The sequence below is a fragment of the Pinus tabuliformis genome, chromosome 4_2 (genome assembly GCF_031772625.1).
Source record: "Pinus tabuliformis cultivar Carrire ecotype Pingquan chromosome 4_2, CPIR1, whole genome shotgun sequence".
Taxonomy (NCBI): Eukaryota; Viridiplantae; Streptophyta; class Pinopsida; order Pinales; family Pinaceae; genus Pinus; species Pinus tabuliformis.
In genome coordinates, this window is record NC_142304.1 from 665,145,517 (window position 1) to 665,168,813 (window position 23,297).

The 23,297-nt window shown below is 38.7% G+C and overlaps 1 protein-coding gene across 1 annotated transcript in view; it reads left to right on the forward strand.

Moving 5' to 3' along the window:
* Positions 1-22,951, forward strand: part of LOC149171166 (uncharacterized) — a 62,314-nt gene extending 39,363 nt beyond the window's left edge. Inside the window, exons 2-7 of the mRNA XM_089425863.1 lie at positions 827-1,139; positions 1,368-1,676; positions 2,295-2,581; positions 19,970-20,697; positions 20,886-22,477; positions 22,619-22,951. Of these exons, the coding sequence (XP_089281989.1) occupies positions 827-1,139; positions 1,368-1,676; positions 2,295-2,581; positions 19,970-20,697; positions 20,886-22,477; positions 22,619-22,951 (3,562 nt within the window). The remainder of the gene's footprint in view (positions 1-826; positions 1,140-1,367; positions 1,677-2,294; positions 2,582-19,969; positions 20,698-20,885; positions 22,478-22,618) is intronic.
* Positions 22,952-23,297: the final 346 nt, after the last annotated feature.

Here is a 23,297-nt window from a genome sequence, read left to right on the forward strand (position 1 = left end):
CGTTGTAGACCCTCTTTTGCTCATAGTTGTTACCCGAAAATTTATTATTACAATGGCATAGCACTATTGTGGGATTTATGGCATATCACTATGATACTATTAAATTTATTTAAGGTCTTACACCCTAAAACTAGTTTGATATAGTGTTTGGTGTGGATAATCTTAATGTAGAACATGATTTGATTCCCTTGTAGCCCTCCTTTTCTTACAATTATTTCCTTAAAAGCTATTATTATTAGTTATTATTATAATGGCATAGTAATATGATGTGATTTGTAGCATATCATTATGGTGAGACTTTAATTTACATGATCATTATCCACATCAAAATTTATATCAAACTAGTTTTAGAGTGTAGTACCTTTAATTGATATAATAGGATCATCCTTCACTTTCAATAAGCATCTACACTAATCATATTTTTTCAAAATATGAAGAAATATTTTTAGAGTTAAAGGAAAATCATACTAAAAGATGAAAAAGGTGCAATAGTAAATGTTTTAATATAAAAAGTTAAAATTTTGAATTAAGATGCATATAAACATGATAAAATGATTAAATAACAACTCTATTTAGGTAATAACAACATGAACTTGATTGGGTGCCCCTGGTAAGTTAGGTTTTGTGTGCTCTGCAACCTCTGAGCTGAGGGTTTTGAGCCTGCGAGATCAGCTTTCTGCACGATTTGTGCCTGCGGGTGCGCTCGTGCTTCGCGCGCTCTCAGCCTGCTTGGGAGTCCATGAAAGGATCTTCTAGGTACGTGCGAGGGAGTTTGCGGAGGGTTCTACTTTGTGCTTGCGGGGGTCCGTCGAGGGACCTGCTACAGGCCGCGGCTGCCCTGGCTGGACCTGTTGGCTCTCCATGGAGGAGCCAACTCACCCTCCTTCTCCACCATTGTAGTAGAGGCCTTCAAATCTTTGTTGGCCTCCCTGCCTAAGAAGAAATGCATGGAAGCGGCAAAGTTTGTGAAGCGGCTTGAAGATATTCCTGAGATCGCCCTACCGCCAGAAGGAATGATCCAAGTAGCTCTTTCTCTAACAGATCGGGCTTTGGTAGGACAGTTTACAGGACTTTGGCCTTCCCCGAAGACGACCGAGAACTGGGTAGCCAAGAACTGGGCACCTCTGATACAAAACAAGGTAACCTCTTACTTCCTCGAGAGAGGATATTTTTTGTTTGAATTCTCTGCAAAAGAAGACAATGATCTCATTTTCAGGAATGGCCCCTACTTCATGGCCCCCCAAGGACTGTATTTAAATAAATGGACACCAGACTTTGATCCGACGATGGATGTGTCGACAACGGTCTCGGTGTGGGTGCGACTCCACAATCTCCCAGTTCATTGCTGGAACTGGGATTCTTTGAAGCACATCGGAAATACCCTTGGAAAATTTATAGGCAAGGCCAATAGTAAAGACCAGTATGACTGTGCCAGAATCCGTGTGGAGGTAGATCTGGAGGTCGGATTACCGGAAGCCATCAAGATAGTTGTAGGTCCCTGGACTCATATACATAAAGTAGACTATGAGCAGTGGCCATTCAAATGCCGAAAGTGCCATGTCTATGGAAATTTTGCCAGAGACTACCCATCCAAAGGGGTGGAAGAAAAGGGAAAGGAAGAAGGATGGAACCAGGCAAAGCGCTCCAAAACCTTCAGAGATTCGGCTAGAGAACGGGTAAAAGATTTCATGCAAGATTGGGATCTGATAGATATAAAGCCAATTACAGGCACGTTCACATGGTCAAATAAAAGAATTGGACCAGGCCACATCGCAGCAAGACTTGATAGGTTCCTTGTTCAAAGCTCTTTCTTGCTTCTGGGGTTAGAGACAAGAATGTGTATTCTACATAGTAGTGTTTCGGATCACAAACCCATCAGCCTAGAGTTGCTGGCTGCTAAGGATCTGGGGCCTATCCCTTTCAGATTTAGCTCTCTATGGACAAAAGAGACAGATTTCATGCAAAGGGTCAAAGATTGCTGGAAAGAGCCAATCAAAGGCTCTCCCTTCTTTATTTGGGAGGAAAAATTGCGCAGAGTTAAAAGAATTCTAAAAGGATGGGTTAAGACCTTGCCGAACCCCGCTGTGGATAGAAAAACAATTCAAAGTGAACTTGAAAAACAACACCTCCACCTAGAAACTGTCAAAATTACCAAAGAAGAGCTGGATAAATAATCTCAGCTGCAACAAAAGTTCCATAAGGCGTGTCTGGCAGAAGAAGAATTTTGGAGGCTCAAATCAAGAAGCCTATGGCTCAAAGCTGGGGACCGAAACTCTTCTTTTTTCCACAAGCAGGACCAAGCCAGGAAATGCCGAAACTCTATATCAGAAATTAAAAAAGATAACTGCACTTTAAAAGATTTTGGCAGCATTAAGAGGGCAGCTTTAACTCACTTTGAGAATATGTACAGTGAAGGCGTAGAGACTAGCCAAAATGATAATCTGCTAGATGTTGTTCCTAAACTCATCTCAGCTAAAGTTAACCAGGCTCTTGAATGTAAAATCACCAAAGATGAAGTTAGGGAAGCCCTCTTTGCCATGGAGCCAGATAAAGCCCCGGGCCCAGATGGTTTCACGCCCAGGTTTCTTCAAACATGTTGGCAGATAGTTGAAATGGAACTCTTCAAAATGATCCAGAAGTCCCAAGGGTGCCAGAAAATTGGAGGCTACACAAATTCAGTGTTCCTTGCCCTCATACCTAAAGAAAAAGGGGCAAACACATTTAATAGATTTCACCCTATATCCTTATGCAACATTGGATATAAAGTGATTACCAAGGTAATAGCAAACAGGTTGAAGAAAATCCTCCCCAAAATCATCCCGGAAAATCAAGGTGGATTTATACATGGCAGGCAACTAGTAGATAATTTTATCGTGGTCCAAGAGGCGATTCATTCTAGTCTTCGTCGAAAAGAAAAAGGTATGGTTATCAAACTTGACTTAGCAAATGCTTTTGATCGTGTAAAACATAGTTTTTTGTTTGCTATATTGCACAAGCTTGGCTTCATTCAAAATTTTATCAAGTTGATCAAAGCTTGTATTTCGGAACCCTGGATTGCACCCTTAGTAAATGGCAGAGCAACGGATTTCTTCAAAGCATCTATAGGGCTGAGGCAGGGGCGCCCCCTCTCACCCCTTCTCTTTGTGCTGCAAGTCTCTGTCCTCAGCTTCTACCTAAACAAGAAACAACAATATCAAGAATTAAATGGACTGTGCATAGCAGGAGGGATTAAGAGCATTAACCACACCCTCTTCGCAGATGATACCATGCTACTAGGAAATGCAACTCAATTGTCTGCAAATAAATTCAAAGAAGTATTGGAGGACTATTGTCAAGCATCGGGCAATGATCTAAACAGGGGTAAGTGCCATGTTTACTGCTGGAATATATCATTTGTTGATGCAAATGCCATAGCCATATGTCTAGGCTTTGCAGCCTCATCAACCTGGACCTCCTTCAAGTACCTTGGATTGCCCATCTTTCATAAGAGGGCTATGAGAAAAGATTGGCACCCCCAGATAGAAAAATTCAAGGGAAAAATGCAGGCCTGGGGATCATCCTGGCTCAACATTGTCGGAAAGTCAGTCCTCATCAAATCAATACTAAGCAGTCTGTCGCTTTTTCAATTTTATGTTCTTTTGGCGCCGGTAGGAATCATTAAGAGGATGGAGGAGCTAATTAGAAATTTTCTCTGGAAAGGAGGCAAACAAAATGAAAAGAGAATCCCTCTGGTTAATTGGGAAATAGTCTCCAGGCCACTGCAGGAGGGAGGACTAAATTTCAAGAACTTAAGTATGTAGAATCTAGCAATGGGAGCCACGCTGATATGGAGGATCATTGGAAAGTAGCTAAAAGAATACTTCGTTATGTTCGAGGTACAGTTCAGTTTGGGATTCATTACAGTTCTGAAGCAGCTCCTCTATTGGTTGGTTTCACTGATTCCGATTGGGCTAGTGACCCTGATGATCGGAAGTCTACTGCAGGTTATGTGTTCGCTCTTGGCTCAGGACCTATTACATGGGCTTGCAAGAAACCAGGTGCCATTTCTCTTTCTTCAACAGAAGCAGAGTATCGTGGTGCCGTAGAAGCTAGTAAGGAAGCCTTGTGGCTTCGTCAGATCCTGTCAGAGTTTGGCTTTCAGCAGCAACATCCGACTACACTTTGGTGTGATAATCAAAGTGCCATTCAACTATGCAAAGATCCAGTCCAACATCAGCGCAACAAACACATTGAACTGCACATGCACTTCATCAGAAAGCTCATCCATGACCATGTTCTTGAAGTGAAATATTTTTCAACAGATGATCAAGTTGCAGACATCTTTACAAAGGCTCTCACAGAGGCGAAGTTCACTAAACTTCAATTTATGGTTGGAGTTCAAGAAGTTGTCACTAAGGGGGGATAGGCTCTAGTACCTCCTTCCTTCTCCTATTGTGTCATATTTGTAAATCCTTCAATCCTATCCCAAGTTGTTCTTAAGGGGGGATGTTAGGATATTTCGTCACATAGGAAAATAGTTAAGTATAACTTGGTCTAGTATAGAGTTAGGTAAAGTGTGTTTCTTTACTATGTACATTTTGTAACTTACAATCCGACGGTCACGATATGTAGTGATCCGACGGTTCATTCTCTCCTCGGTGTTACCGACACTTGATCCGTGGCTTAACACCCGATTGGTCCATGATCTCTATTTAAAGGGCATGGAGGGTCATTTGTAGGTTAACTGTTCATGAGAGAAGGTTATGTAAAATTTCATTCTTTTATTAATAAATTGCCTGAAGTGGCCGCATTGGCTTAGGCCGTGGACTGTTTCCCTCTTTGAGGGTTTTAACCACGTCAAAATACTAGTGTATTGATCTGTGATCTGTGTGTGAGCGGTGTCCTTTGGTGTTCTGTCTGAGGAACTTACCCTATAAATTCCTACACTCAGAGAGGCTGAAATAGTAATTACGGACTTTGAGAATAACTTGGGAGGGGTGTACAGCTCCTCTAAACACAAGGATATAATCTCATCTCTATATGCTGCTAGAGGGGAAATCTTAAAGGATCACGAAGAATCATGGAGGTTGAGAAGTAGAGCGATCTGGATGCTTGAGGGAGATGATAACACTAAGTTTTATCAAAAATTCGCAAATGGGAGGAAGGAAATCAACACCATATGGAAGCTTTCAAATGAACAGGGACACCCAGTAAACACCTTCCCCCAGCTAGAAGCATTGGCATCCTCTCACTTCAAGCAAATATACAGAGCACCGCCCATAGTGAACCTTTCCGAAATAATACAAGTGACACAACTATTCCCAGGGTTTGTGGAGTAGGAGGAAGGCAGGGAACTAACTAAGGAAGTCTCCTAAGGAAAGATGGAAGCCACCCTCAAATGGTTTAAGAAAGATAAGAGTCCTGGGCCGGATGGTGGAATTCTACATAGCATTTTTTGGGATTCTAGGCTCAGAACTCCTCAAGATAGTGGAAGACTCCAGAGTTAATGGAAAGATGTATGAATCCTCCATAGTTAATGGAAAGATGCTGCTTCCATTGCTCTCATCCCCAAGATTGACAATCCAAACTCCTTCGATGATTACATACAAATTTCTCTTTGTAACTACATCTATAAGATCATGGCTAAAATCATTTCCAACCACTTAAGGCCCATTCTATCCACCCACATCTCACAGAAGCAATTTGCCTTTCTTCAAGACCGACAAATCCACGAAGCAATGGGAACAACCCAAGAAGTTATGCACTCATTGCATTACAATAAAATCAAAGGTATGATCCTCAAGGTCGATCTCTCTAAGGAATTTGACAGAGTTTGTTGGTTGTATATTAGAATGCTTTTAACCCACCTTGGGTTCCCATTTGTCTTCATTAAATGGATTATGGGCTGTATCACTAACACTCCATTCAGTGCTTTGGTTAATGGTGCGGCCTCTCCTTTCTTTCATTCTGAAAGAGGTCTTCGACAGGGTTGTCCACTCTCACCTCTTCTATTCCTCCTAATAGTGGAGGGGCTCAGTAGACTCATAAAAGCAGAGGTCAGAAGGGGCAGAATGCAGGGTATAAAAGTCATAGAAGACTGAATCTTAACACACCTGTTATTCGTGGATTATGTCTTAATTTTCCTCAATGGAGGCATAGGGGACTTGACCATCATAAAGAACATTTTCTCCCTATTTCAAGTGGCTACAGGCATGATGGTCAATTGCAGTAAATCCACCTTGATAACAGCTAGATGCAACCAACATGAGATCCACTTTTCCCTACAAAGATTTCAGTTCACTCTGCTGAAACTTGAGGATGGGTTAAGATACCTTGGATATAAGCTGAAGCCTTGGGATACAAAATAACAGACTAGACGTGGGTTATAGTGAAGATGCAGAAAAGACTCAATATCTGGTACTACAAATATCTATCCAAGGCAAGTAGACTTATCCTCATCAAGACCGTTCTAGAGGCTGCACCGGTCTGTTGGTTGTCCTTGGCATGGATCCCTAGAGGTATACTCTCAAGGATACAGGCACTTTGTTGCAGATTCCTTTGGAAGGGAAAACATACAGGAATAATTTATGCTTGGGTCAAATGGGATGCACTCAACCTTCCAAATAAATGGGGTGGATGGGCCATCAAGAAATTGGAAGACTTTTCCTCAACCTTGGCATGAAAACTTGGATGGAAACTTATATCTTCTAATAGCTTATGGATCAAGGTGGCGGTCTCCAAATACATTGCCCCTCTCAATGTGATGGATTGGTTAAGGTAGCCACACAGATACTCCTCTGGGATGTCAATTATATGGAAGGTTGTTCTTAAATCCTTGGACATCATCACAGTTGGCATCACATGGAAAATCCAATCCGGTTCGGCCTATTAGGATAGGACAAGACCCTTGGATCGGCTATGGGGATGGCCACATACTACCTATTGAGATCAGAAATCATCTCAGTACAATGAATATCACTCATATCAATCACATAGGAGATTCTAAACACTACACCCTTTTCCAGCAAGGTTGGAAATCAACCCACAACTTAAATATTCCTCAGCAGTGGGCGTAGATCTAGAAGGACTACATTGGGGCTCTCACTGCAGCCCACATCCGATTAGGGGATGGCAAAGACGAGATCATCTGGGCATTATCGAAATTTGGGTCTTACACACCCAAGGAGGGCTACCTGGTATTAGCTGATGCTCGAAGACCACAAGTCATTGAACATTGGTGGAGGCACTTGTGGAAGCTCAAAGCACCCCCAAGGTGCAGACTTCTCATGTGGACCATCCTTAACAATAAAATCCCCATGGGGGACAACCTCCTCAAGTGAGCCCAAAATGGCCCTTTTTGGTGCTTTCTTTGCAAGAGCAACGAGGAACCTGTCTCGCATCTGTTCATAGATTGCACAACTACTCATTAACACTGGCAGACAATTACTACAAAAGCCTCTACAAAGATTAGGTGGCAGTCCTCTAATCCCGTGGAGGCCTGGATAAACTGGTGGACAAGGGTTGTCCCACCTAAACTTCGCAACCTTCCGCTTCTCATCGACTGGGCCATTTGGATTGCATGCAACAGAGTCATATTCTTGAATGCAACCCATCATTGGCCTTCAATTGTTGCTCGGATCTTGTCTGATTATACTCTTATCTCGGAAGATGATAATTCCCCGCGGCCTCGCACTCTTATACCTAAATCCATTAACCACTCACTTCCTTGGCATTTATTTGATGGTTTCGCATAGGAGGGGAGGTGTGGGGAGGGATCCATCCTATATCTCTCTGACCTCCATCTTTACAATATACAAATGGGCCTAGGAGGAGGCTCGAACAACTTTGTTTAACTATCCGCTGCTAAATTTATTATTCAATATGCATTGGAAAAACATTGTAGAGCATTGCAACTGTTTGGGGATACACAAGTTGTATGTGACTGGCTTAACAAAAAAACAAGATGCTATACTTACACATTGAGACATATATTGGATGAGGCTCTTCGACTTTATTCAAATTTTGATTTTTTCATATGCCATCACATTTTTAGGGAAAGGAACGTAACTAATGATCGATTATCCAAAGAGGCTGCGGACAGGCCTTCTCGCAATTGGATGATCTAGGAACGGATGGAAGGGGCCCATTATCAGTATTATCACAGGCCCTTCATGGACATAGCTACACAGTAGGTTCAATGGGAGCCTGGATACAGGGTTTTTCTCATGCTTTCACAGTCTCCATCTGTAAATATACATATGTTTATTTCTCAGAACTCTACTACAGTTTACTCTTATTGAAAAACAATATGAAAAATATTTTTTGAAACTGGGTCTCCCTATGTGGACTCAAGCCACCAAATTTTGAATTGATACAAGTGAACAATATTCATTTTTGACAGGCCATGGCTCACTTATAGCATATGCATCATGCATATACAACATGTAATTTTCTTACATAATGAAAATTATGATTTTTCCAAGGGAAAGAAAAAGCTCATCTATTTTTTTAAATATAATTATATATTATCTCATATATTTACTCTATCCAAACCTAAATTTACATATAATATAAAATTATATGATTAAAAAATTAAAATAATAAGAAAAAAAAAAACAATAGATTTTTTTTTTTTTTATAGGTCAGACATAACCGATGTTTAAACTGAGGCTAGGTGTTTCTCATTATTATCAAAGGTCGGCTCTTGTAATGTATCTCATTGAGTTATCTTTCATCGGTAATGAAAGCATTTAATTATTTTTCATGGTTTCTACTTAAGTCATATTTTGTAATGAGTGGATTTATATAATGTATTTTTATTTATTAATAGTTATTAAAGTTTTAATTTTAAAATTTATTATTTTTTTATTAAATAATATATTGGTTTTTTTGTATAATATATTTTTATTTATTTCATAATTCAAGATATCTTCTTGATTTTGATATAGAGATTGTTGTATAGAGTGAGTTATTGAATTTTTGTTTTGTTGTTTGTTTTGTTTTAAACTCAGATAATTAATAAGTAAAAAAAATTGCACCCACAAGACATGAGCTTGAATTTATGGGGATATTATTATAAATCCCATTTTTTCATGGAAAATTCACAATCACACACCCAAGTTAGGTGGGATTTGAATTAAGGTGGGTTGCATTAACATTCGTGATCTCATTCACCCAATCTACTTTAACAGACTTCTTGTTGTATTCTTATTAACTATAGTGTTATATTTTTGTTTTTTTTTTCTTATTCACTCGAATTCATTTTCTTTATTTTTTCCAAAAGTAGTAATATGAGATGGATCTACCTTGTCCAATTTTGTGATCACAACTTCCTCTACAAGATTATTTCTGTGAGCTTCTTCTTTGTTTTTATTTATTTTTATCCTAGATGAATTTCTCTCGATAAAGTGATGGTTCTTTTCCATGCCTTTCCACCACATAAGTTAATGGTTTCACTTCCTTATATTTCTCCCCAAATGTTTGGAGTTCTTTCTTAATTCCATTTTTTTCTTTGGGTAAGGTTGCCAAATGACCATACTCAAACCATGCTTCACATTTGAAAACTACATACTCATAATCCAACTTTGCATCCACTAGCTTAATTGAGGTGTCATCAATCAACATATAAAAACTTAAATTTCTAGACATAACTTGGCATAGGATATGATATGATTATTGTTGGTTTTTGTTTTATTTTTTTACATTTTAAAATTAGTTATTACAATGGCATAGCACTATGGTGGGATTTATGGCATATCACTATGATACTATTACATTTATTTAAGGTCTTACACCCTAAAACTAGTTTGATATAGTGTTTGGTGTGGATAATGTTAATGTAGAACATGATTTGATTCCCTTGTAGCCCTCTTCTTACAATTGTTTCCTTAAAAGCTATTATTATTAGTTATTATTATAATGGCATAGTAATATGATGTGATTTGTAGCATATCATTATGGTCAGACTTTAATTTACATGATCATTATCCACATCAAAATTTATATCAAACTAGTTTTAGAATGTAGTACTTTTAATTGATATAATAGGATCATCCTTCACTTTCAATAAGCATCTAGACTAATCATATTTTTTCAAAATATGAAGAAATATTTTTAGAGGTAAAGGAAAATCATACTAAAAGATGAAAAAGGTGCAATAGTAAATGTTTTAATATAAAAAGTTAAAATTTTGAATTAAGATGCATACAAAGATGATAAAATGATTAAATAACAACTCTATTTAGGTAATAACAACATGAACTTGATTGGGTGCCCCTAGTAAGTTAGGTTTTGTGCGCTCTGCAACCTCTGAGCTGAGAGTTCTGAGCCTGCGAGATCCGCTTTCTACGTGATTTGTGCTTGCGGGCGCGCCCGCGCTTCGCGTACTCTCAGCCTACGTGGGAGTCCGTGAAAGGATCTGCTAGGTACCTGCGAGGGAGTTTGCGGAGGGCTCTGCTTTGTGCCTGCGGGGGTCTGTCGAGGGACCTGCTACAGGCCGCGGCTGCCCTGGCTGGACCTGTTGGCTCTCCATGGAGGAGCCAACTCCCCCTCCTTCTCCACCATCCGCAACAGAGACCTTCAAATCTTTGTTGGCCTCCCCGCCTAAGAAGAAATGCATGGAAGCGACAAAGTTTGTGAAGCGGCTTGAAGATATCCCTGAGATCGCCCTACCGCCAGAAGGACCGATCCAAGTAGCTCTTTCTCTGGTAGATCGGGCTCTGGTAGGAAAGTTTACAGGACTTTGGCCTTCCTCGAAGATGACCGAGAACTGGGTAGCCAGGAATTGGGCACCTCTGATACAAAACAAGGTAACCTCTTACTTCCTCGGGAGAGGATATTTTTTGTTTGAATTCTCTGGAAAAGAAGACAAACATCTCATTTTCAGGAATGGCCCCTACTTCATGGGCCCCCAAGGACTATATTTAAATAAATGGAAACAAGACTTTGATCCGGCGGTGGATATGCCGATAGCGGTCCCGGTGTGGGTGCGACTCCCCAATCTCCCAGTTCATTGTTGGAACTGGGATTCTTTGAAGCACATCGGAAATACCCTTGGAAAATTTATAGACAAGGCCAATTGTAAAGACCAGTATGACTGTGCCAGAATCTGTGTGGAGGTAGATCTAGAGGTCAGATTACCAGAAGCCATCAAGATAGTTGTAGGTCCCTGGACTCATATACAGAAACTAGACTATGAGCAGCTGCCATTCAAATGCCGGAAGTGCCATGTCTATGGACATTTTGCCAGAGACTGCCCGTCCAAAGGGGTGGAAGAAAAAGGAAAGGAATAAGGATGGAACTAGGCAAAGCGCTCCAAAACCTTCCACAAGAAGAATGCAAATGGAAACGCCAAAGCCCCTTAAGCGGGACCTGCTCAGAAACCGTCCATGGAAAGCCAAGGTAACAAATTCGAGATTCTTGGATCTGAAATCATGATCACCCAGGAGGCAGAAACCACCAAGGAGGATTCTCCCTCTAAAATCTCCCGCTCCATCAAAAATGTTTCAGAGAAAATGTGAGAAGAGGTGGAGGGAACCCAAGAGTCCAAGGAATCGGAGGAGGAAGGGGAAATAGGCAAATCCCAGTCATCTCCCAGAAGATCTACAAGAGGACGTAAGTTTGCAAAGGAAAAAAGAGAGCAAGAAACCTGTAAGGACAAGCTCCAGGGCAGCTAGCCAACTTTAGAGAAGCTTCTAGCAAAAACCCCGAAGATGACGAGGATCCAATCCTAGAGCTCCAAGGGAGCTCAACAAGGAAAAAATAAATGATGAAGATAGTCTCCTGGAATTGTAGGGGAATGGGCACCGCAACTAAAGAAGAAGAAATGAAGAGTCTAATAAGACTAGAAGCCCCAGATATCCTTGTCATCCAGAAGACCAAATTGGAGGACACAACTTTCCTCCAAACAAGCAAAAAATTTGGGAATAAAAGTGGAGTGCATGCAATCTCTGCCCGTGGAGCATCGGGAGGACTTGGATCACTCTGGAACACAAATAAGTTCTCATTAATCTCTTAGTCTCTGAATACCCATTGGATTTTTTTTTAAATCCAGCACCTAGAATCAAAGGAAATTATATGTCTTTTCAATGTTTATGCACCTAACAATGCAGGTGAGAAAAGAAAATGCTGGGAATCCATCAAAAGTCTGGAAGATCTAGAAAATTTGGAAAACTTAATCATAGCCAGAGACCTAAATCTCACCCTTCTCTCATTAGAAAAAAGAGGTGGGAGTATAGTGAAAGATCCGGCTAGAGAACGGGTAGAAGATTTCATGCAAGATTGGGATCTGCTAGATATAAAGCCGATTACAGGCACGTTCACATGGTCAAATAAAAGAATTGGACCATGCCACATCGCAGCAAGACTAGATAGGTTCCTTGTTCAAAGCTCTTTCCTGCTTCTGGGGTTAGAGACAAGAATGTGTATTCTACATAGTAGTGTTTCGGATCACAAACCCATCAGCTTAGAGTTGCTGGCTGCTAAGGATCTGGGGCCTATCCCTTTCAGATTTAGCTCTCTATGGACAAAAGAGACAGATTTCATGCAATGGGTCAAAGATTGCTGGAAAGAGCCAATCAAAGGCTCTCCCTTCTTTATTTGGGAGGGAAAATTGCGCAGAGTTAAAAGAATTCTAAAAGGATGGGTTAAGACCTTGCCGAACCCCGTTGTGGATAGAAAAACAATTAAAAGTGAACTTGAAAAACAACACCTCCACCTAGAAACTACCGAAATTACCAAAGAAGAGCTGGATAAAGAATCTCAGTTGCAACAAAAGTTCCATAAGGTGTGTCTGGCAGAAGAAGAATTTTGGAGGCTCAAATCAAGAAGCCTATGGCTCAAAGCTGGGGACTGAAGCCTATTTGCAACTGAAGGATTTTAAACTAGCGTTGCAACTGCTGATTCAAATGCTACTAGTGCTTTTGGAATTGGTTTGTATACCCTTGCTTCTGCGGAAACAAATGGGATTGGTGATGTTTTCACTGCTGAGACTCACTCAAACTAGTGGGGGTGCTAAAGTTCAACAGAGGGTAGTTTTCTAGTGACCTGTAGTATTTTGAACTAGATAATTGAATAATTAAAAATCACTTTCAATTTCTTGTAGACAGAGTTTGAATTCCTTAATAAGAATGCAAGTAGCACTAGAACTGATCACTATGAGCAGAGAGTGAAAGGAGAGCAGGAACTGAACAAGCTCGCCATTTTTCATTTATCCAAACGAAATGAAAGTGTTTCGTCACGGAGCACATTCAGAGGTGGCTTGCCCCACTTCCTGTACTGTTTTTTAGGTGATACGAGTTAGGAATGCGACTTTGCCTTTATGAGTACGTTGAAGCATCTTGACGCCTGGGTAAATGATGTCAATCCATCAACATTATCTGCTGCTCACAAGAATCACATCTAATAAAAGCAAATACAATAACTAGGTGAAATTCATAATTATAATGAAGGTCTCCAGCGTTTTCTGGATCATGAAACATTCAATCCACTACAAAATCTGTGTACAATATAAATAAAAATGGAACAAAGATAAATCAAAAGCAGAATTGATAGGTAGGCGGTGCATGTATTAAGATACCAGGCGCCTTCCTCTGTCTGATGTGTATATCCTTACAAGCCAACCTAGGTGTACAGGCAAGTGTTGTTTTAGGTAAACAAATTCTAGTAGTGTTATTCCAGTAGATTTAGTATAGAAATAGGAAAAGTTTCTAATTTTTTCTAGTTATTGCAGTAGAGTTAGTATAGAAATAGGAAAAAATTCTAATTTTTTCTGTCAAGAAGTTGAAGCCAAAGTTGTCAAACCCAAAACCCTTTAATAAGAGTAAGAAAAAGTTGAAGCCAGAGCTATCAAAACCCTTTAATTAGAGTAGAAGGATTAGAAGAAGACATTGTCAAGATAATTTACCCAAAAGCCAAGTTGAACCCCAGTTGAAGCCCAAGCTGTCAAAACCCTTTAATTAGAGCAGAAGAAGTTGTTGCTAAACTATCATTCTTGTAATCATTCCTACAGGTTGAGCAAAAGAAGCTGTTGTTGCTAAACTATCATTCCTGCAGGCTCAGTAGAAGAAGCTATTGTTGCGAAACTATCATTCCTGCAGGTTCAACAGAAGACGCTATTGTTGCTAAAGAAACATATTTATTTATCAAATCGAAAAGATTCACCATTGAATGGGGAGATCTACAAAAAATCCATGCAAACGGTGCAAAGATTGAGTGGCTAGAGTGAAACTCTAACTACTGCAAGAATTTCTCAAGCTCCTTCCATCTCAACTCTAAATATATATGACATTTATTATTCAACATTGAATAATAACTAAATTGATAGAGATTTCTATATATATATATATATATAATATATAAATTTAAATATAAATATAAATAATTATAATTATAATAAAAATATTATAATTAAAGATAACCATATATTTATGTGTCCTCTCAATTAGTATTTTTGTTTAAACCATTGCTTGTGTTTTATATTTGGTTAGAAACTTTCCACATATATGATATGCTTAAGTTCACAACACTTTGACTGTTAAATTATATTGTTTCCAAATAGTTATACTAAAATAACAATCTTTCAATTTAATACAATACCATTTTTATTATAAGTTATTTATATATATATATATGAAAATATTGTAAATACATAAAAATATTATAAATATAATATTAATATTGAAATATTGATATAATAAATTTATAAATAGTTTTATTATTAGTTATCTATATAAATGTTAGATTTTTAAGTTTTATTAAATTAAATAAGGGGAGTTGTAATCAACAAGTCCTTGTCGTGTTTAGTACGCACTTTTAGGATAAAGTTCCAGATTCACCAACGACAGATTTAGTTTATCCAATTTAAGTGAATGTACCAATCATAGTAGTTTGAGTCCCATTTGTTGCGTTTAAGTTTACCTTGCACCTGTTAATGTGCCAGAATTGGAAGAACTTTCAACCTTTTATAACGCATCAAATTGATCTCTCGGAGATTCCTTAAATTCTCTATGGAATTTGGAAGCACCTCCAAACTTTTACAGTAGCGTAGATTGATATTCTGAAGATTAGATAAATTCTCTGAGAAAATTGGGAGTATCAGAGCCTGTATATTTGGTTGCTTAAGCAGTAGAACCGCCATCAGTATCTTATCTTATTGATCTAGTCGATGATCTAATTAGTGATCTTGTTTATCCATAAGCATCAAATCCAGTGTAAGCAAGCATTTGCCAATAAGATGCAACAAAGGTATAGGCAAGAGTAAGGGGAGAGAGTACATAAGAAGCAAATGTGGGGGCAGTATATTATTCTGTGAATTGAGTTTCTACTAAGTCTTAACAAGCAGCGCCCAAAGCAGTTTGAGAGCCATCAAACCTCTATGTTCCATATCCATTTGGATAACTTAGAGCCTATTAATTAAGAGCCATTTTCGGATCCAGAACCAATGGATTGAGTTGCCTAAGCACTTCCACACTAGTAGATCCCACATAGGCATAAACAAAGGTTGCTAAAGCAGGCGAGGTAAGAGTTTCAACAACATCAAAGCACGCATAAACAGGACCCACATCCTTTCTTGAGAAAACCAGCAGTTTTCCTAACGTACCTTCCAGTAGCATTCCAATAGTAATAGAACTGCGTTGACAACGGGCTATTGAAAGAAAGGGACCAATTAAGCTCTGTCTGAAGCCCTGACAAGCACTCAAGGAAACGACGCCACCATAAATCCTAGCTACAGCCAAGTCAGCTCATGTTATAGGTGCAACAACTCATGTTAAGCCGGCACTTGTAAGAGCAACAAATAGCAGATTCGTGGTCTTCTGTGCACTTCTACTACCTATTTGTTACATAAACACAAAAATGGATTACAACAGAGCATGCTGCAAATATCCTTGAATAAAAATTCATTGAAAATTGTTGACATGGTTAAGAAGGTTGTTATTATTAAAGCACTTACAGACGATGATGATTGTTCTAGTAGATCATAGACGTCTTTCAGCGTCACACCGCCAAGACTATGCTGCATGGCTACATAAATCATGATCTCTTTTAATGAGTAAAATATCATGATAATGCTGTTTGGGGTTCCTGTCCCTAGGAAACTCCTTTGTCTGTCATCTTGTTGGACATATAAATTAATAAAAAATAAAAAATTAAATAAATAAAAAATAGAAAAGTAAAACTTGCAAGTGGTTAAATAAAGGAACATTATGTTAAATATAGAAAATATAAAGCTTGCGGGTGGGCACATGTAGCTTGAATGCAGCCCATGTATCCCCTCTCCACACTAAATGTTCGGTATGTGCTCGAGATTCAATTGAAACAACCTCGCTAATGAAAGATGGCCTTGCTACCCAGTCCAACCATACTAGCCAACAATCCCAGCTGGTTGTACCACACTTGCATATATGGGAATTTTAAGACCGAAAGGTGGTGTATGTGGTAATGGTAAAAAAAAAGTGGGGTTGGATCGGGCTTATAACCTTTCACCAGCTTACTGAGTTGATCCAGTTGAACCTGTCAAAGTAGCTACACCACCAACAACAGAGCCAACACTAGCAGCAGAGGCAAAATAAGACATGTATACGTAAGAGTAATCTGCCTATCAACTAAGCACCTATCAACTGAGTCTCGAAAAGAAAGAGGTTAGGTCATTTTGGAACAAGTCAAGGATTTCGAATAGGAATTCTATTTGCAACTGAAGGATTTTAAACTAGCGTTGCAACTGCTGATTCAAATGCTACTAGTGCTTTTGGAATTGGTTTGTATACCCTTGCTTCTGCGGAAACAGTTGGGATTGGTGGTGTTTTCACTGCTGAGACTCACTCAAACTAGTGGGGGTGCTAAAGTTCAACAGAGGGTAGTTTTCTAGTGACCTGTAGTATTTTGAACTAGATAATTGAATAATTAAAAATCCCTTTCAATTTCTTGTAGACAGAGTTTGAATTCCTTAATAAGAATGCAAGCAGCACTAGAACTGATCACTATGAGCGGAGAGTGAAAGGAGAGCAAGAACTGAACAAGCTTGCCATTTTTCATTTATCCAAACGAAATGAAAGTGTTTCGTCACGGAGCACATTCAGAGGTGGCTTGCCCCACTTCCTGTACTATTTTTTAGGTGATACGAGTTAGGAATGCGACTTTGCCTTTATGAGTACGTTGAAGCATCTTGACGCCTGGGTAAATGATGCCAATCCATCAACATTATCTGCTGCTCACAAGAATCGCATCTAATAAAAGCAAATACAATAACTAGGTGAAATTCATAATTATAATGAAGGCCTCCAGCGTTTTCTGGATCATGAAACATTCAATCCACTACAAAATCTGTCTACAAAGCAAATAAAAATGGAACAAAGATAAATCAAAAGCAGAATTGATAGGTAGGCGGTGCATGTATTAAGATACTAGGCGCCTTCCTCTGTCTGATGTGTATATCCTTACAAGCCAACCTAGGTGTACAAGCAAGTGTTGTTTTAGGTAAACAAATTCTAGTAGAGTTATTCCAGTAGATTTAGTATAGAAATAGAAAAATTTTCTAATTTTTTCTAGTTATTGCAGTAGAGTTAGTATAGAAATAGGAAAAATTTCTAATTTTTTCTGTCAAGAAGTTGAAGCCAAAGTTGTCAAACCCAAAACCCTTTAATAAGAGTAAGAAAAAGTTGAAGCCAGAGCTATCAAAACCCTTCAATTAGAGTAGAAGGATTAGAAGAAGACGTTGTCAAGATAATTTACCCAAAAGCCAAGTTGAACCCCAGTTGAAGCCTAAGCTGTCAAAACCCTTTAATTAGAGCAGAAGAAGTTGTTGCTAAACTATCATTCTTGTAATCATTCCTATAGGTTGAGCAAAAGAAGCTGTTGTTGCTAAACTATCATTCCTGCAGGCTCAGTAGAAGAAGCTATTGTTGTGAAACTATCATTCCTGCAGGTTCAACAGAAGACGCTATTGTTGCTAAACTATCATTCCTGCAGGCTCAACAGAAGAAGCTGTTGTTGCTAAACTATCATTCCTGCATGCTCTTAAGTGTTTGACACCAAAAAACATGCTCTTAAGTGGTCGCCACCAGAAAACATAAGTTATCACCACCAGAAAACATTGCTGCAATTGCGAGTGTAATTGAAGCAATTGCCACTATTCCATCCAAAAATAGTGAATGAACAAGAGTGAAAAAATGAAAATATTGTGTAGCAAACATTGAAGCAATTGTGACTATTTGAACCAAGAGCCAAATTAGAAATATCGCCAAATCAGAAGTTTCAGAAATATTGTTGTGTAGCAGTGTTCCCTGCCAGATCGGGTTCTCATGAAAACAACAATTGTCAATAATTGTCAGGTATGGTTCTCATGCAAACCACAATTTTGACACAACAGTAGTTCTCTAGACACATCAAAAACACATATTTAAAATAAAAAATTATAATATCTCAATCTTATTGAAACTCCAAGATATATGTTACAAATATTTAATGTCTATGAATTAATGTTAACATTAGACCAACAATAATCCATATGAACATTTATATGATGTCTTTACTCATTAGTTTAAGTTTCAAATGAAAAATGGTTCATTTAAATTGCTTTTAAATTGCCTTGGCCTCGATATGAGGCCAAATAAGATGATGAATCCTTTAATTGGTTAAAAAGAAATATTTGATTTCACTCATTGGTTAAAAAGAAAAAGCATTTCATTAATATAAACGAACTGCGATTAAAATAGAAAAACAATCATTGATTTAAGTGTCAGACTAATGCTTATCAGAAAATCGATTGCTATAGTCCCTGCCAGGCCCTTTGGGTAGGGACTAATAATATTACAACTAAGTATTTGAAATGAATCAAATTTTAATATAATTAAATTAAATTTAAATGTATTGATTTCATGTTTTAAATAAATATTACCCTAAGATAATAAATGTATAAAATTGAAACTTTATTTTAAATATTTCTTTTACAAAACATATATAGAGGGTGTAGAATTATAATATCTTGAAGGGGCATGTCATTAAATGCAATGTAATGATAAAGTTGGTAAGCATGGGAAGTTTAAAAATAATATAATTAAATTCCTCTGTTATTCGTGTTAACAAAGGGGTGTTGTTTGTTATAAAGATAATAGTAATTTAATATTGAGATTAGAATTTTTGGGATAAATAAAATATATTAAATGTTTAAATATGTTAGTATATTGTAATAATTTATAAGGTTAGTGAGGGGTGACAAAAGAGAGAGGTTTTTTATGGTTTTAAAGAAGTTAAAGTTGCAGAGTATTTATGGGGTTTAGGATATATGATAAACAACCAAACTGAAACTAAGTTTATGTTTGTTAATAGGAGATTCAATTAGACAAAGAAAATGAAATAGGTTCTTTAATTGTTTTGGGAGACCCTCTTTCTTATTCAACATTTAGTGAAGGGCTCCCATCTCATGGACAAAATATTAGAAAAAGTGACAAAAAGAATTAGGAAAGTATTAAAAAGTTTATTTTCAATAGCATATTTCCATTTTCTCTGTGATCTCAATAAAAATACGGACTTATGTGTTGATGAAAATTGTAAATTCAATTTGAGAAATTTAAAAATCAATGCTCAAATCAACTCCTTTCTTATTCTTTAAAGCTAAATAAATTAACAATACACACTTATAAAAGATTGGTTCTTATTCTTTAAAGCTAAATAAATTAACATTACACTTATAAAAGATTGCATTATCGGAGCCAAGGTAGGTCCACGGGAAGTTATGACGTGTTTATGCGACTAAGGTCGTTGGGCTTCTCGTCGGCTTCGGATGTGTTTGAGGCTCAACATTTGACTTGACCGTTGGGATTGGAAATTCCCATTAAAATTCTCATATAAGCTCTCCTTTCGCACCCATTCCGGAAACAGTCCTCTTTGCGAATGAAAACAAGTTACCTAAAGCATCGAGTATTTTGAGTTGCTGTATCTGTAGTAAATGGTACATACCCACTTGCTGAACCGCACTGATTGAGTTCGCATTCAGGGCCAAGCCTCTCCAGTTGCGGTTTTTCAGTTTTCTATTCAGGGCCAAGCCTCTCCAGTTTGCTGAACCAGATTCTACTCCCAGCAGGGTCCCTCCCTCATTGCTTTCCAGCACTTCTCCCTATCCTCCTCCCAGAAGTTCGTTTTGTCAGAGAAGGTCCGACGATATGTTCAGGAGTGCCACGGAGTTACAGGTTTCTAGCGCAGAAAGTAGTGGATCGCAAGGTCGTTTGGCTTCACTGAAAGCAGAGGAAGCTGCTAATAGGAGGTTTCAAGCTACAGCATGGATAAAGAGCGTGGTTGGTTCTCTAGATATTCCATGCGAGCCATCTGAGGAGGAGTTTTGTCTTTGCTTGAGAAATGGGATCATATTATGTAATCTTATCAACAAGGTTCAGCCAGGCGCAGTGTCTAAGGTCGTTGCAAATCATGTTTCATCACTTCCTCCTGAAGGACGGCCTTTATCTGCTTATCAATATTTTGAGAATGTTAGGAATTTTCTCGTAGCTGCTGAAGAGATGAAGTTAACTACTTTTGAAGCTACTCATTTAGAGCAGGAAAGCTTGCGGCCGGGTTCTACGACAAAGATTGTTGACTGTATATTGGCGCTGAAATCTTATTATGAATGGAAACAGTGTGGAGGAAACGGCTCTTGGAAATATGCAGGCCCTTTGAGGTCCCCCGTGATTCCACGAAGCATAGGAAATTTCCTTCAACGCTCAACTCCTTGTGTGCCTGTAAGGGACACTGAAACTCTGCCAGACCTATCAATTATAAACAGGGATGACGGAGAAAAACGACTCGGTGACATCTTTCAATCTAAAGACAAATGGCTGTAGAAATGACAAATGACAAGGAAAATGTTGATCAGAACCTTGTTGAAGCCATACAAACTGCTGCACCGGGCTCGATGCGAGCATTCATAAATCTTATCATTGCAATTTTTGCAGAAAATAAACAATACAAATTTCCCCTGATTCAGAAAAGCCAGGATCAAGACAATCAACTCCTTTTGGATTCTCCACACCAGAAAAATGGTGACTGTTCACCTTTTCAAAGTCAGGATCCAAAACCTTTGCATATAAGTCAGGAACATCAGATGCGTTTGGAAGCACAAAGAAAAGAAGTCAAGGACATAAGAGACTTATTACTCAGAGCACGGGAAGATGTACAAGGGTTTCAGGCAGAGTGGCGAAAGCATTTTGAATTGCTTGATAACCAGGTCGCAGGAATTTGTAATGCTGCTAGTGGATATCACAGAGTTCTGGAAGAAAACAAGATCCTTTATAATAACCTTCAAGAACTCAAAGGAAGCATAAGGGTATACTGCAGAATCCGACCCCATTTTGGAGGTCAATCTGAAGCCCACAGTGCAGTGGAATTGATTGGAGAGGATGGATCCATCCTGGTCAATACATCCAAAATGGGCAAAGATGTACAGAGGATATTCAATTTTAATAAGGTTTTTGGGCCATCTTCTACACAAGAAGAAATTTACATGGATACACAGCCATTGATCCGATCTGTAATGGATGGTTACAATGTCTGCATTTTTGCATATGGTCAAACAGGATCTGGGAAAACCCACACCATGAGCGGTCCAACAGGTGCTTCTGAAAAAGAGATGGGAGTCAACTATAGAGCACTCAGTGACCTCTTCGAGTTGTCTCAAAAGAGGAAAGATTTAATGGTGTATGAAGTCTCCGTCCAAATGATAGAGGTATACAACGAACAAGTGAGGGATCTTCTCGGAGCACTGACCTCAAGCAAGAAATTAGATATTCGAAATAATGGTCATAAGGGATTTAATGTACCGGATGCTATACTTATGCCTGTTAAAGCAACTTCTGATGTTTTGGATTTGATGAATTTAGGCAAAAAGAATCGCACTGTTAGCTATACTGCACTAAATGACCGCAGCAGTCGTTCTCACAGTGTGTTGACTGTACATGTGCAAGGTACAGATCGTGTTTCTGGGTGTAACCTTCATAGCTGCCTTAATTTGGTAGATCTTGCTGGAAGTGAGAGGGTAGATAAATCTGAAGTAACTGGAGATCGTTTGAAGGAGGCACAATACATAAACAAGTCCCTTTCATCTCTAGGAGACGTAATTGCAGCATTGGCACAGAGGAATTCGCATGTGCCATATCGAAATAGCAAATTGACTCAATTGCTTCAGGATTCATTAGGGGGCAAGGCAAAGACTCTGATGTTTGTTCACATAAGTCCTGAACCGGATTCATATGGAGAGACAATAAGCACCCTTAAATTCGCTGAACGGGTGTCCTCTGTTGAACTTGGTGCTGCACGTTTGAACAAAGAAAGTGGAGAAGTTCGTGAGCTTAGAGAGCAGGTAGACAGTTTGAAGAAGGCGTTGGCGAGGAAAGAAGCAGAAGTAGCACAGTTACAGAATGCGAGAGAATCTCCACTTATTGACAAACACAAACTCCAAACGCCAGTGCGAAATCGTAGATGGAGCCTTGAAGCGCCTGGAATAAGCAAATTTGAGGTACAGGATGGTATTTATAATTTTGGGGTGGGTACCCAAGATGACAAGTTGGTAGATTCAGGGGAGAGCCGATAGGCAAACAAAATGGCAACCGTCGGAGCAGTCTGGGAAATGACCGTACAGACGGTGAAATAAATACAGGAACTGATACTGGGGCTCCATTCGCATCGAATCCATGGTGAAAAAAGATGTACAATTCAAGTTGAATTATCACCCCCTGTCTGTAGCGGTGAGCGAAGATTATCTATTGGTGGACAGAGCCAACCCATCTCAAACAGGCAGCAGCCACTTACAGTGGTCAACAATTCAGAAAGTGGTCGCCCTAGGCGAAATTCACTTGAGGGAAAAGCACCCGTGGGATCCAAGATAACATCCTCTCCAAACGGGCATGCAGGGCGAACCTGCAAGACACCACCTGATCAGCAGGCGATGAAGGTGGGAAAACCTGATGTAATAACCTTCAAAAAGAGATAAACTCTGCACCAGGGTTGGAATTTGACGGTCATTGTGATAAACTCTACAGTAGGTTTGGAATTTGACGGTCATTTGACTTTATTTTATATAAATGGTCGGCTGAAATTAAAATTTGTGTAGATCGTGAACCAGACTTGCTGAAAGATATTATTCATGTCCCGTGTTCTTGAGAGGTGGGTTATTATTAACTATTTTAGCTTTACTTTTTTGGATTGGAATTAAGTATAGTATCTTTTAAAGAAATTGTAGATTTGTGTGGATTGAATTTTTATTTATTTATTATGATGTATAAATCAATTTAGTATGTTTTAAATTTTTTCTAATCTTAAACCATTAAAATTGGATA